Raw genomic sequence first — 13811 nt, forward strand, 5'->3', positions numbered from 1 at the left:
CTCGTGGGGAGGGTAACAAAGATGCAGAATTTCATCCATTTTTACATGACTTGCCTGACAGTAGACTGTTGGAATCCAAACATTTTGGAAATAGTTTTGCAACCTTTTCCAGCCTACTGAACATCAACATTTGTTCTTCAGAGATCTCCTTTGTTCAAGCCATGGCACACTTCCACATACCTATGTTGTGAAGATCAGACTTTTGTAGCAGAATTTCCTTTTTTAAATAAGGCAGGGCCTCCTATATTTATACTAATTATCATCCCTTTTATTGAAATATTTGACTCTTAAGTACTCCTTCAAATGAATTTATCATTCTGATAATCCTAAAGATTTGTATACATTTGCTATGCACAGATTGATAGCTTTGAATCAGTTTCTTCAATAAATAAACTAGATAATATTCTTGATTCATTTGTTTAAGTAGATTTTCTAATTTTAGAACCTGTTTGGATAACTGATTACATTTTATATCATATTTATTCAGAAATTTTGAAAATTCAAATGGATTCACAAGCTTTTAAGAACCACTGTATAATGGGTGACTTAATATTTGGGTGCTCCATTTTTCACATCTCTACTATTCTGTGTTATAAAATTTATTGAAAGAAAACTTACTGGGGGAAATCACTCAGTCGCCTTTTGGTGTTTTAATTGGTGGCTTTAGATCAGAAATCTGTTGATGGACCTGTATAGCACTTTTATATTGATCATGTGTTTTGAGAACTATGGTATTCTCCTACTGAGATTGCTTATGACATGGTGTCTACTTGTAACATCTGTCCCAGATGTACTATAATGTTAAAAATTACATTTAATAATTAGCATTTTGTCTGTCCTATTCATTGTGGAGACTTATAAGTGCCATATTTGCTAGAGTGTATCTGGAAAAAACATTTGAAATCAAGAGTGAGCCTTGAAAAAGATTTAAGATAATTTGTTACCTTGAGTTTATCTGTTATACTGATAACATTTCCAAGTCTCATGTGTTTTCATTTTTCAAACTGTTTAAAATGCTAAGACAATTTCTGTGTATCTCTTTTTTAGGTTATGGCTCACAGTTCACCACAAAGCATCCTGGATGATGTTGCTATGGTGAGTAAAAGCAAGAATTTACCAGTGTAAACTTGTAACACTTTATCAGAAAACAAAATTGCTGCTTTTACAAAATGAATGTGGAGTAATAATTGCAATGATCATGCCCTAAATTGGAAATTTTCTCTTTCTCCTACAGGTGCTAGATGAAGAAGCAGAAGTTTTTATAGTCAAAATGTGGAGGTTATTAATATATGAAACAGAAGCCAAAAAGATCGGTCTGGTAAAATAAAGACTTCTTTTATGGTTCCATTTCAATTTTTGTTTCACATCACTGAAGAACTTTGAAGTTTCTCTGTCTCAGAGACATTTGTGAGACCTGTATTTTTTAAATGTAGAAAATGTGAATTTTTTTCATCCTCTGTTTCATTGAGGCTGTCTTTGTTCCATTTCTCTGCTTCCTTGATTGTAATTCTCCAAATCCTACATTGGTGGTTTTCACACGCCAGATAAAGTAACAGGTATGATTTATAAACTGCAGTTGCTGTATACAGTCTCTGACCTTCATCTTCTAGACTGCTTCTTGTAAATATTGAAGACACTCATGTTTTAGAAAACATCTCCACTTACTACATATGGAAATAATTGAACTTTATGTAAATGCACCAGTCTCTTTCCCTCCATTTTTAAAATAGAATAAACTTTAAAATTCCAAAAATGGATGGGGAATCATTTTGCTGGAAGACAATTTTCACCTGCATGGATGTGAACTTGTTCACTTGTTGGGCTTTGTAATATTTTAGATGGCCTGTCCTGTAGAAAAAACAAATGGTGGACTTGCATAAACTCAGGACTTTCATTTTAACTATATCACGTCTCATACTTAGTTTTCTTGTTGTCATCATTGTTTTAATTAGGACAAATACCACACAGTTATAATTACTTTTGGCCCTTCTAATAGAAACATGACATCTTAACTTTTATTATTTAAAACTGGAAATAGGATATTTGTGGAAAGCAGTGGTATAAAGGTGTAATTTGAGCAGAACAATTTACAATGTTAGATCATAACGTGTTCAAAGATGAAAAAAAACTTTTACATAAGCCATCAAAGTCAGCTGTGACTTTATTCTTTTTTGTACTGTAAAATGTCTGTCAGATTTGTAGAGGGCACCATTTCCTGCCATCTTACTCTATGGGTTTTATACATATGCTGATGTGGTATAAATAACAATGTACTGTAAACTGCATTTTTAAAAATCTCACAAGTAAAAAAGACTGTATGCCATAGGCTTCTTGATTGCAGGACAAACACTTTCCAGGAAGCAACAACTTGTCTTAAAAAAAATAACTCTTCTGATATCTCTTTTACCTGAAGAAATACAGATCACTTACTCAGAAGGTATAACTGTGATCCCATGTTACTGAATTCTTGCATCTGAAAACTTGTTCTTATTGGGATCCTATAAAAGTTTCATCGTGTAAATATTTCCAATATTAAAAATGTATATATTTGATTCAGATTTTGATTATTCAGGTTTTAAGATAATATCGATACTTCTATTTCAGTTATGGGAGGAAGGGAATATAAGTGATTAGTTGATGTGCTCATATTGCAGTATACACTAATCTCAGATTTTGCCCATTTGTCAAACCCCAACACTGTATTGGATCGTGACCAAGCCACAAACTGATCCTAGTAAGATTAGTTTTAATCTTTTAAAAATCTGTATCTAATAAACTACTGGACACAGTCATGTGAGCACTCCAAAAGTAGTGCCTTCTGGAAAGTTTTTTTTTCCTTTTCTCACTAGCTTATCCCCCTGTTACTTCGTGGAGTTTTCTTTTCTAAGTTAACTGGCCCTGACCCCTAGTTACCTGCTAAACTCAGACTCAGTCATGTACCCTATATACTGGTATTAGAGAAGGTTTTTAGAACACAATTTTGCAGTATCATCTCATGCAAAGTTTCATCTAAATCTGTAATAAACTTTGGATAAATAGTAGGCCTTTATTGAACGAACATTCATTATCTTTGTTGGGAAAAAAACCTCATGAAGCCTTAGGACAGGGCTGTCAAACTCGCAGCCCAGATGCGTCACACCCTGGCCACACCCTGGCCACACCCACACCCAGTTTAGCAAAGGGGGGGAATCCCGATATGTCACGTGATGCTGCCGTGACGATGCAAGTTTGATACCCCTGCCTTAGAATATGAGCTTTCTTAAGATTGTGTGTTGAGTTAAATGTTGGAATCAATGGGATGGCAGTATAGTACAGCTTTGGGGGTGGGGAGGTCCTCCAGAGTTTGTTTTAAACTATGTGTCATGCCACCATCAGAGTCTGCTGTTCACAACACAACCTTTATGGAAGTAGATCATGCCCAAATGAGAATTCTCTGAATCTCAGAAAAAGTTGAGGTCTGGAATGAGTTATAAAACTGTTGGCGAATGTTTTGGCCTTCAGCAATCCATAGTAAATCAGGTAGTGTTCCAGTGGAGAAAATGGAATGCCCATGTTATTCTTCCCAATATTGAAAGACATAATTCTGACACAGGCCACTCTTGCATTACCTGACACCAATTTTCATGATCCCGCCAGAAAGAAAATACTGCACAACAGGATAACTTCATGCTTCAGAGAATAACAAGAAGGAAAACATGATTTTCGAAAAGCTGTTTTGTACAATGTTTTGTAGACCAACAAAGCAACATTGGACATTATTTGGCATTGACGAGAAATGTTTTCATTAAAAAAAATCTTGCCAACAAAAGTACTTCATTCCATCTATGAAGCATGATGGGGAGAAAAATGATATGCTGCTTTGCAGGGTCAAGACCCAGACAACTTGCAGTCTGAGAGAAAAAGGAATTTTGGCTTGTACAACTGCTACAGGAAGTCAGAGTACCAGTTCATGAATGGAACCAAAAACAAATGTAGGATATGGAACATAATAACAAAATTAAATTCAACTGAAATATGGTACAATCGGAACTAAGCAGTTTATACAAGACAGCACAAAAATATCATTGAATTCAAGCAGATCTATAATCAGGACTAGATCAAAATACCTCTAACCTGATGTGCAGAATTGATCTACAAATGTAAGAAACACTGCAGCTAAATTGTTCCATTATTATATCTAAAGCTCTCAAAAAATTCCAACAAGGACTGAATTTTGACTGTTTCAATAAAGACTGTTTCAATAAATACTTTTTTTAATAATAAGGTAAAAATGAAGTTCAGACATTGCAAGTTATAATTCTACAGGATTACAGTTGATTCTAAATGGTTCATCAACATCGCTCCTGATAAGATTCAATTTATGATTGAAATTAAATATATCAACAAACTTCTGAGGAGGCATTTGCTTATAGTGGTTAATTCACTGTTGGGAAGTTTCTCCTTAATTCCAGGTTGCTTCCAGGTTAGTTTCCATCCATTGTTTCTTGTCCTGCCCTCTGGTGCTTTGGAAAATAAATATACCCCCTCCTCTGTGGCAGCCTCTCAAATACTGGAATACTGGTATCATCCCCCCCCCCCACTCTTTTTTCTAAAGTAGCCAAACTCAAATCCTGCAACTGTACTTCATATGTTTTAGTCTCCAGGCCTTTAATTGTCTTAATTGCTCTTCTGCACTTTTTCTAAATTTCAACATCTGTTTTTGTAATGTGGTGACCAAAACTGGATAGTGTTCCAGGTGTGGCCTTACTAAAGCTTTATAATGCGACACCAATACTGCATATGATTTTGATTCTATGTCTGTTTATACAGCCAAGGAGTGTACTAACTTTTGGCTGCTGCCAAAAAGTGCTGCACAAAAAATGCTGCTGCACAGGGAATACAATTAAAGCTGTAGTTTTGAGACTATTGAAGATTAAAACCATATTCCTGGACCGTTATTGCTACCAATGTATTGCATTCAAAACTAATATTATCTGAAGTGTTTTTGTGGTGACTTTAAAGCTGACTCTGAGTGAATTATGGATAAAACTACTGGTTATCATGGGATTTTGTTGAGATTTACTCATGGCATGCTTGTTTTTGATTTAATACAATATGTCAAAATGACAAGTACAGGCTGAGCAAGAATCCGGCCTTTATGATTTAAACCAAACTGACTGTTTAGGGCAACATGCAAACCCAGCCATTGACAACGTATTGTCCTAAATTAGATTTAAAGGATTAGTTCCTATGTCCTTCATTTCCTCCAAATGAAAATATTTGTATAATGTTTTAAATATAACAAAACTTATCTGAGATGTCATGATTTCAGAACTCAGTTTATTACAAAACAAAACAACAAAATCTGGATTATATTACTATTAAGCGTAATTCCTGAGAGGGAGGGGCCGTTGTTACTACAGTCTGAATCCACTGCATGGTTTTACATCCCACATTAAAACCACCATACAAACTAGCAAATAACGATTCGGATCTAAACCCACCTCTCAGTTAAGTAGAGCATGAAGAGTACTCATTTCTGCTCAATTGATGGCACTCTTGGTGGCTACCACTTCTTCAGCTAAGCCATCTTAAAGTAGCTTGAACCTCAATAAAAGCGTGAAACAACCGGTCAATGATCACCCTCGAGAAATGTCCATAAATAAAAAATTAGATTTCTGCACCAAGCTACCGTATGCAAACTTCAATTAGAATAGAATTTATTGGCCAAGTGTGATTGGACACACAAGGAATTTGTCTTGGTGCATATGCTCTCAGTGTACATAAAAGAAAAGATACGTTCATCAAGGTACAACATTTACAACACAAATGATGGTCAATATATCAATATAAATCATAAGGATTGCCAGCAACAAAGTTACAGTCATAAGTGGAAAGAGATTGGTGATGGGAACTATGAGAAGATTGATAATAGTGCAGATTTGGTAAATAGTTTGACAGTGTTGAGGGAATTATTTGTTTAGCAGAGTAATGGCCTTCGGGAAAAAACTGTTCTTGTGTCTAGTTGTTCTGGTGTGCAGTGCTCTATAGCGTCGTTTTGAGGGTAGGAGTTGAAACAGTTTATGTCCTGGATGTGAGGGATCTGTAAATATTTTCACGGCCCTCTTCTTGATTCGTGCAGTATACAGGTCCTCAATGGAAGGCAGGTTGGTAGCAATTATTTTTTCTGCAGTTCTAATTATCCTCTGAAGTCTGTGTTTTTCTTGTTGGGTTGCAGAACCGAACCAGACAGTTATAGAGGTGCAAATGACAGACTCAATAATTCCTCTGTAGAATTGGATCAGCAGCTCCTTGGGCAGTTTGAGCTTACTGAGTTGGCGCAGAAAGAACATTCTTTGTTGTCCTTTTTTGATGATGTTTTTGATGTTAGCTGTCCATTTTAGATCTTGCGATATGATAGAACCTAGAAATTTAAAGGTTTCTACTGTTGATACTGTGTTGTCTAGTAATTACAAAGGCATCCAGTACATAAAACAAATCGCGTTAAAGTTTACCCTGGCGTGCACATCCATCCAATACTTTCATTCCCTGGGAAAACAGAGGAAAAACAAATCCTTGGCAAAAGCCTCACATTTTCTCAACCCAATTAGGTTCAAAGATCTCGACTCCGTTAAATAAAAATTAACCTCCGGCTTCCTCGCGACACGCCACATCCATTTGTACAGCCGAAGCCGCTGCGACTCCTCCGACGCATGCGCCCTAACTCCCTTTCTTCCTCGGCTGCATCGGCTATAGTCCGCCGCCGAGGGGGGCGAGGCGGTTCCTTTGATGGACAAGCGCCATTTGCCAAAGAAAACAAGGAGCGGGAGATGCCCCGCCTACGGGAGTCCAAAGGAGGCGGGGCGAGGCCTGGGCCGGAAGCGTCGGGCGAAAAGGGAGGGGAGGGGTTTTTTTTTTTGCCGCGGTTCGGCCCGAAAGAAAGACAATTTGGGCGCCAAGGCGGTGAAAGGTAATCGGCGGCGGCTGTCGGGGGAGGGCGAGGGGCCTGTGCGCCAGGAAAGTCGGGTCCCCCGGGACTCTCTTTCCCTTCGGTCTCTACCCGCCCCCTTACTACAAAGGAGCAGAATAGCTTCGGTCCATCAAAACTTCCTTCCTTCCAGCGGCCGTGGCCTCCCTTTGCACCCCCCTTTGTAAATCCGGAGTAGCGATTCCCTTCCCCGCTCTCGATACCGCCTGGGGAAAGGGGTTTAACGTCGGAATCGCCCGAGCTTTGACTCCGGATCGGGCTGTGCCGGGAGGGAAGGCGAGGGAGGCTTGGACCGAAATTGGCTCCCTGGTCTTAACTGAAATCTTTTCACTGCGTTTAAAAGCGGAAGCCCCTTTGGCTGGATCCGATCTCATAGCCCAAGCTCTAACTCTGGAGGAGCTTTGTCTGTGGGAAGGCTGGTTCCCACGTCGTGGAACGGGAAAGGATACATTTCCTTTGGCTCCAGGCCAAGATCCGAGGCCCCATTCATAAGGATCTTGGCTCCGTTTCTCCCTTAACTTAGATCGGATCGGAGTTCAGTTCTCATCCTTTCTTTAAAGCGGGGGTAACGGGGCGGTTTCCCTAAACTTTTTGCCATCGCCATCTCCCATTGGTGTAATGTTAATGTTGCGCACCTCTCCCCTAAAGACTGTCACAAATAAACAATGAAACCGATAGAGAATATCTCTGTACGGTATCCGAGAGTGAAAACAATACAGTGCAATTTGGTGGATTTATTGTAACGATATAACAAAAGGGTCTTTGTTTCTGAGGCAGGTATACCTCAGGCTTTGTGGAAATCCATTTTAAAGGGCATTATCCTGTATTTTTTGGCTTCTCAAACAGGAAAATAGCTGTGTGTTTTATGGCATCGTTAAAAAGAGACACTCTTTTGTGGACCAGAATCCAGTTTAAGAGTGAGAAACGTTTGGTGTTGCTAAAGAGGCTTATTTAATCAAGGAAAAAAGGAGAACAAAATGCAAGATGAAATTACAAAATATATAAAATAACCATGGTGACATTCAAAAGTTGCAATTGCTAAATAGCTGATCAGTACTAAGTTATTGGGTTGTAAACTTGACTTAACTATTGTGCTGTTGGAAGAAATATCCATCTGGGTTCAGTTCCAAGTGGGGACAAAGACACTGGAAACATGGAGGCTGCTTGGAAAGATGGTTTAATGGTGGCCAGGATCACATGGCTTGAGATCCTGAACAGAAAAGGGCAAGATCCTGTGTGCTCCCTGGTTTTATGCTTTTTCTGAGCTTTGAACTTTCTGGGGCACAGGAAGAGTATCCTGATTGGTTGTCAGACTCCCAGGGGGTGGGGGTCTTAGCTAGCCTTGCTGGCTGATGTAACCTTCCCAGGTGCCATGTGGTGAAATGGGTAGAGGCTAATCCTATCATGTCCTGAGGGCCATGTCTTAATCCCATCACCCTGGAGCTGAAGGTCTTCTGTGTTGTAGATAAGATGTCTTTTGTCTTTCTGGGGCTATTAACAAAGGTGGGGGCCGCTTTCCAAGAGCGTGTTTCTCCATTTCTCATCCAGGGAAATATATTCTGCCTTTTTAAATATTTTTTAAAATATTTCATTCTTCTAGGAGGGGGTGGGTGCTAAATTCCTACAGTGCTAACTATGGTTTGATTTATCTATTGAATATATTATAATTGGATTGACATATATCGGGCTAAGCAATATGAAGCATTAATATAGTGCTTAGATTAACACAACATGCTAAATGGCAAAACCATGTTATGGCTTGGAAAAATATTTGAACTAATCATAACATGAGCAAATCACAGATAAATTGCTATTGCACTATTTCAGTTTACATTTGTGTGCTTATATTGTGTGTTTGGCAGCAATAAATAACTTGCATATAAGTTTTCATATAATACAATGCCAATGTTTCTTGCAGGGACATGGTGGCTTAATGGGTAAGACACTGAACTTGTTGATCGAAAGGTCGGCGATTCAGCGGTTCAAATCCCTAGTGCCGTGTAACGGGGTGAGCTCCTGTTAGTTGTCCCAGCTTTTGCCAACCTAGCAGTTAGAAAGCACGTAAGAAATGCAAGTAGAAAAATAGGGACCACCTTTAGTCGGAAGGTAACAGCATTCCACATGCCTTTGGCGTTGAGTCATGCCGGCCACATGACCACGGAAATGTTTTCGGACAGAGCTGGCTCTTCAGCTTTGAAATGGAGATGGGCACCGCCCCCTAGAGTCGGGACTAGCACGTATGTGCGAGGGGAACCTTTACCTTTCTTAATGTTTCTTGCATTATATTCTCCCCTGTCTTTGCTATACAGTAACATTTTTTTCTTCTTCCCAGGACTGCAAATGTGCCGATTTAGAATTACATTCCATACATCTAATAAAGTGGGCCTTTGGCTTACAAAAAGTTAGGGATATCTGGTACAGAAGATAAAAACTTAAATAGTTGTCTGGAAAACTAAACTTACCATTCATTACTGACAAAGTAATACCAACTTCTGCTACTATACATTGTTTGGGATGAAAGTAGAGATGAAATTTCTCTGTAAAATACTTCTGCATTTGCACTTAGATTTGGGGGAGAGGGATGAATGGAGAGGAATGAATGGGTGAGATGGTGTTTTTGACTCAATTTAAAATATATCTGCCTCAAATCACTTATTTGGCTTTAAAGCAAATATTTATAAAGAATAAAAATCAATGGGATTGAAATAAAAAAATGTATGGGATATGACTATAGGTCAAAAAGTGAGGAAGCTATGACCAATCAAATATTGTTGAACTATAATGGTAAACAATCCTGAAAGGACCAGAAAAGCACATGTTCTGATCAGCATTATTTTTATGAGGGTAGGAGTATTCATAGGCATACTTGAAGGCAAATAGAATGCTACTTTGTTGTGATAATGGTATCTCTTAAAAAGTTACTTCTATATGTTTTCAGATATGCTACTGATTTATAAGTACTGTATTAAAGACATCTAAGGAAAGTTAGAAGAACAGACGTAATTGAGCACTGACTATTTTTTCTAATGCTTTTCTGTTAACTTGGAAAAAAGCATTTTTTGTTATTTTATTGGATATAGAACAATTTCACATATAGTTGTCATGATTCTCAATTTCACATTAAACAATTGATCACTAAATGGAGTGTCTGTCATTTTTTTTAATTATCTCTAGATCAAAGAATGCTTATTAATTTTATTGTATCTGATTACAAGATACATTACATCAGAGCTAGCCAGTTGCATTTTAATGTATAATGCAAATCTTGGCAAGATACCCAGAATATACTTTAGAATATTATGCCAGTCCAGAGCATGAGATTTATTGCAAAAAAACAATTATTCAGTTTCCTATGAGTAAGCCATGTGAACACAGCTTCTAAAGCAATTGATTACAGTTTCGTCCTGCAAAACAAAATGATAATCAGTAAATAAAAAAAATACAGATCCTATGATCTAGAGCTGGATGGTAGACTTTATTAAGCATGCATCAGGACTATATTATCCTGTGTTGTAAAACATTTTTGCTGAATATATATGTTGCTTAAGAACAGTTCATCTATGAATGAGGTCATACTATTATGTAGCCCACTATGGACTAGATTTGAACTTTCTTCTTGGCCGAATTTACTTCAGTCATTCTAGTTTATATATTTTGTAGGTTAATTCTTATTTTTAGTTTCCTTTACATATAACATAGTATTGAGTAATAACAGTTTTAATAAATCCTCTTATGAGGGTACATGCAATTTCAGATTGCTTTCCCATGTTTTTCCAAAAGCTCAGTGGCAATTACTGAAAAGTGTATCAGATGTCCTTCTACAATATCAGTCCCACTAGTTTGCATTCAGTGTGTTCTGTGTAACCTGCTTAGTTTAGCTTGTTTAGTAAGCCATGGGTTAGTATAATGTGGAAATAATATAAGAATGTATAATATAAGAATGCACACAACATGCTCACCCTAGCATGGCTAACCAATACCACATCCATGGATAGATAAATTAATGGATAGAATGATTCAGTGGTGAAATTCAATTTTTTTACTATTGGTTCTGTGGGCGTGGCTTGGTGGGCATGGCAGGGTAAGGATACTGCAAAATCCTCACTCCATTCCCACCCCCTCTGGGACCAGCCAGAGGTGGTATTTGCCAGTTCTCCGAACTACTCAAAATTTCCGCTCCCGGTTCTTCAGAACCTATCAGAACCTGCTGGATTTCACCCCTGGAATGATTACTAAACAACCCAAAAAACAGGGTAGCTTCATTTATATTGAAAACAGATTTCTTGTGAAGATCATTTCCTGCTTTTTATGGGGAAAAAGCTGATGATATGAGGATTAGAGTCACTGGATAGGGTGCAGAAAGGTTTAGCTTTTTTCTTTTCCCATTTCAACCCTTGGCACAGATATGAAAAAGAGGAAGAAATAACGGAGCTGTGTAATGCTTTGGATCTGCACGGGTGGAAATAATGTGGCTGCGCGGGTGATAGATGGAGCCCCTCGTGGCTCCCGTATAACACCCATCCTGCGCAGACTGCACTGGCTACCTGTGGCTTTCCGGGTGCGCTTCAAGGTCTTGGTGACCACCTTTAAAGCGCTCCATGGCATTGGGCCGGGTTACTTACGGGACCGCCTACTGCTACCGAATACCTCTCACCGACCCGTGCGCTCTCACAGAGAGGGTCTCCTCAGGGTGCCGTCAGCAAGGCAATGTCGTCTGGCGACGCCCAGGGCAAGGGCCTTCTCTGTGGGGGCTCCCACCCTTTGGAACGAACTTCCCCGGACTCCGCCAGCTTCCGGACCTTGGACCTTCCGCTGGCTTAAAACATATTTATTTAATTGTGCAGGACTGAGCTAGGTTTTAAATTCATGGGTTTTAATTGGGTTTTATTTGTATATTTTAATTAACGGGCTTTCAAATAAGTTTCTTAATTGTTTTTATTCTGTATTTATATTTATATGTTTTTAAATGCCTGTGAACCGCCCTGAGTCCTTCGGGAGATAGGGCGGTATATAAATACGATTAATAAATAAATAAATAAATAAAATCTGATTCCATGTAAAGATGCTTCAGAACCCCCAGGGAGGGAAATGCAACAGCTGTTCGTATCTTTAAAGCAGAATGTCTTTTCCTACTTTATAAAGCAGAAAGGTGCTGTCATTGCACTCTACGTGGTTGAAAGCATTCTGTGGAATCGAATGCAAAGGGTTTACCAACTCTGGAAAGCAAACATGGCTGAAAGAGAGCTGGAAAGCAAGTTACTGCAACTTGACCATATTTTTACTCCAAATCATGATTTGAATAGCATGCTCATTTCTTATTTAACTGGCTTCATATGGTCTAGAAGCATGGCAAAAGAACAGAGGAAAGCAGTTAGGTGTGATATCAGTTACTCATATTCACCAGCCTCATGGGCTTTTTTAAACATGCAGCTATCCTCATTCTATGTTTAAGATTGAACAGTCTTTTCCTTTTAATGCATTCTTTTGTTTCTAGTACTTGTCTACATACATGGAGACAAGTAGTCCTTGATGTATGACCACAATTGAACCTGAAATTTCTGTTGTTAAGTGAGACATTAGTTAAGTAAATTTTGCCCCATTTTTGACCTTTCTTGCCAAAATTCTTAAGTGAATCACTGCAGTTATTAAATTAGCGACATGGTTGTTAAGAAAATCTGGTTTTCCCATTGGCTTTACTTGTCAGAAGGTCACAAAAGGTGATCATATGACCCCAGCACATTGCAACCATTAGAAATATGAGTCAGTTGGCAAGGGTTTGAATTTTGATCACATGATCACAGGGATGCTGCAGTGGTCGTAAGTGTGAAAAGCTGCCATAAGTCACTTTTTTCAATGATGTTGTAACTTTGAACGGTTGCTAAACAAACTGTTGTAAGTCAAGGACTACCTGTGCTTTTTTATCAGAGCTATAGATTAGATTGGAAGATCTCATACCAAAAACCATTTTTAAAAAACCAGCAAAAATATCATATAGGGACATTCCAAAGACATTTTTTTTCCATTGTCCTTTTATCACTATTGCTTTCCTTATGGGTTTTCAATAAATTCACTATTAATAAATTAATGGGCAAAATATGGAAAACTTAAAATAGAAAATGTTATACATTTTCATTTCTCTCTGATTTTTGTAATGCTAACTCAGTAAATGTGAGTTATGCTCCACTTGCGTTTAGGTCATACAGAGTCAAAGGAAAAATATAGACTGTTGAAAATCTCAGCTGTTTTTACTGAAATGCAAAACAGTGATCAACTCAGTGAGTCTTTTACAATTTTTTATTGTAATCATTTTTCGGGTAGAGCTTGGCTCATTCTTGTGAATAAAAGACTGGCTGTGCTGATGTAGTCATCAGATCAGAAATTAGCAACTGGCATTCTTGATTGTATCACTTTATTACTGAGCCGTGGTGGCACAGTGGTTAGAATGCAGTACTGCAGGCTAATTCTGCTGACTGCTGGCAGTTTGGCAGTTCGAGTCTCACTGGTTCCAGGTTGACTCAGCCTTCCGTCCTTCCGAAGTCAGTAAAATGAGGACCCAGATTGTTGAGGGCAATCTTTAAACTGCTTAGAGAAGACTGGCTTCCGCATTGACTTTGCTTGTCAGAAAGTCGCAAAAGGTGATCACATGGGACACAACAACAATCATAAATATGAACCAGTTGCCAAGCATCTCAATTTTGATCACATGACCATGGGGATGCTACAAAGTTGGTAACTGGAAAATGGTGCTAAGTCACATTTTTCAAGGCCATTCAACTTTGAACGGTCACTAAATGAACTGTTGTGTAAGTCAAGGACTACCTGTAAACTGGAAGTGGTAGGGCAT

General features: G+C 38.4%; 2 protein-coding genes across 4 annotated transcripts in view; both read left to right on the forward strand.

Moving 5' to 3' along the window:
• The window catches only part of RBM25 (RNA binding motif protein 25), a 38641-nt gene extending 36089 nt beyond the window's left edge, over positions 1-2552 (forward strand). For all 3 annotated transcript variants that reach the window (XM_058161941.1, XM_058161943.1, XM_058161942.1), the window contains 2 exons: positions 1048-1095; positions 1235-2552. In XM_058161941.1, the coding sequence (XP_058017924.1) occupies positions 1048-1095; positions 1235-1327 (141 nt within the window). In that variant the 3' untranslated portion in view covers positions 1328-2552. The remainder of the gene's footprint in view (positions 1-1047; positions 1096-1234) is intronic.
• A 4272-nt stretch (positions 2553-6824) lies between these two features.
• PSEN1 (presenilin 1) overlaps positions 6825-13811 on the forward strand; it is a 44286-nt gene continuing 37299 nt past the window's right edge. Inside the window, exon 1 of the mRNA XM_058161950.1 lies at positions 6825-6949. The gene's annotated coding sequence lies outside the window, so the exon portion shown is untranslated. The remainder of the gene's footprint in view (positions 6950-13811) is intronic.

The sequence above is a fragment of the Ahaetulla prasina genome, chromosome 1 (assembly GCF_028640845.1).
Source record: "Ahaetulla prasina isolate Xishuangbanna chromosome 1, ASM2864084v1, whole genome shotgun sequence".
In the NCBI taxonomy this organism is placed as follows: Eukaryota; Metazoa; Chordata; class Lepidosauria; order Squamata; family Colubridae; genus Ahaetulla; species Ahaetulla prasina.